The sequence below is a fragment of the Atta cephalotes genome (assembly GCF_000143395.1).
Source record: "Atta cephalotes unplaced genomic scaffold scaffold00002, whole genome shotgun sequence".
In the NCBI taxonomy this organism is placed as follows: domain Eukaryota; kingdom Metazoa; phylum Arthropoda; class Insecta; order Hymenoptera; family Formicidae; genus Atta; species Atta cephalotes.
Genome location: NW_012130066.1, coordinates 14,577,574 through 14,579,155, shown reverse-complemented (window position 1 = coordinate 14,579,155; position 1,582 = coordinate 14,577,574). Strand labels below are relative to the sequence as shown.

At 34.1% G+C, this 1,582-nt stretch overlaps 1 protein-coding gene across 1 annotated transcript in view; it reads left to right on the top strand.

The window, feature by feature from the left end:
- The window catches only part of LOC105622342 (dual specificity mitogen-activated protein kinase kinase 6), a 3,584-nt gene extending 2,354 nt beyond the window's left edge, over positions 1-1,230 (top strand). Inside the window, exons 3-6 of the mRNA XM_012203763.1 lie at positions 78-314; positions 524-703; positions 790-1,007; positions 1,086-1,230. Coding sequence (XP_012059153.1) covers positions 78-314; positions 524-703; positions 790-1,007; positions 1,086-1,230 — 780 coding nt within the window. The remainder of the gene's footprint in view (positions 1-77; positions 315-523; positions 704-789; positions 1,008-1,085) is intronic.
- Positions 1,231-1,582: the final 352 nt, after the last annotated feature.

The following is a 1,582-nucleotide window of genomic DNA, read 5'->3' as shown; positions in this document are numbered from 1 at the left end:
ACACACACACACACACACACACACACACACACACACGCACATATATATATATATATATATATAACTGATATTTATAGAGGATAGCTGCTACAGTTAATACACAAGAGCAAAAGCGGCTGCTCATGGATTTAGATATTTCTATGCGTAGCTCAGCATGTCTCTACACAGTACAATTCTATGGAGCCTTATTTCGAGAAGGAGATGTATGGATATGTATGGAAGTGATGGATATGAGCCTTGATAAATTTTATACAAAAGTATATAAACATGGTCGTGCCATTCCTGAAGATATTTTAGGAAAAGTGGCTTTTGCGGTATATATATGTACATATACAAACGCGCATTTACACATCAAACTCTTTAAACCCTCAATAATGTTTTGTCAATGTTAAATAATTGCACAAACATTTCTTTTCTCTTGTTCTCGACCCTTCTTCTTTCTTTTGATTTTACATGAAATTTAGTTTTTAATTGATTTAAACTCTTTTTAACTTAAGAATCATCTGCATTATCAATTTTGCAGATAGTGAGCGCACTACATTACCTCTATTCACAATTACGAGTGATTCATAGAGATGTAAAACCTAGTAATATCTTAATTAATCGGAAAGGCGAGGTAAAAATTTGTGACTTTGGTATATCGGGTTATCTTGTAGATTCAGTTGCTAAGACTATCGATGCCGGATGCAAACCATATATGGCTGTATGTAATTACAAAATTTTGCCATTGAAAATTCATCACTCAGTTTTCCATTCAATATATTCTTTATCATTATCTTTTTTTTGTAGCCAGAAAGGATAGATCCATCAGGTAACCCATCACAATATGATATCAGATCCGATGTTTGGTCATTAGGAATTTCCCTCGTTGAATTAGCAACTGGTAAATTCCCATACGAGTCGTGGGGTACGCCGTTCGAGCAACTGAAACAGGTAGTCAAGGATGAAGCCCCAAAATTACCTGTAGGCAAGTTCTCTTCTTCATTCGAAGAATTTATTAATAAGTGGTAAGTGGCAACGTGTGCGTTAAGATTTTTATACTTCTGATCTAATTGATTTTTTTACATAATCGTTACTATTTTCAGTCTAATGAAGAACTACACTGCCCGCCCAAATTATAGTCAATTACTAGAACTTGACTTTATCAGAGAATATGCTCAAAAAGATACAAATGTGGCCGAATTCGTTGAAGAGATTTTAGACTTACCGGAAAACGAGCAACCGGTATAGTGCATACGTCATTTTGACGTGACTTGCAATATAATTTGACTTGTATTTTTGCAAGACAGTCATTGGTATGTGATTGGCATTGTCATATGTAATTTATATTCGTGAACCGCATTTGATCATTGTGTCGCAAGATATAATTGGCACTCGAATAATTTAGCTTTTACCATCTTTAATTTTTAGTAATTGCATCATGCGTCATGGACACATTTAGCATTTATAGATTTGGCCTGAAAATAATTGTGCCTACTTCAATCCTAATCTTGTGAAAGCAAACATTGGAAATAACGCACATGTTTTTCTACATGATAAAGCGATACATGTTAACATTTGTGGCATTGTTGTAATAATAGAA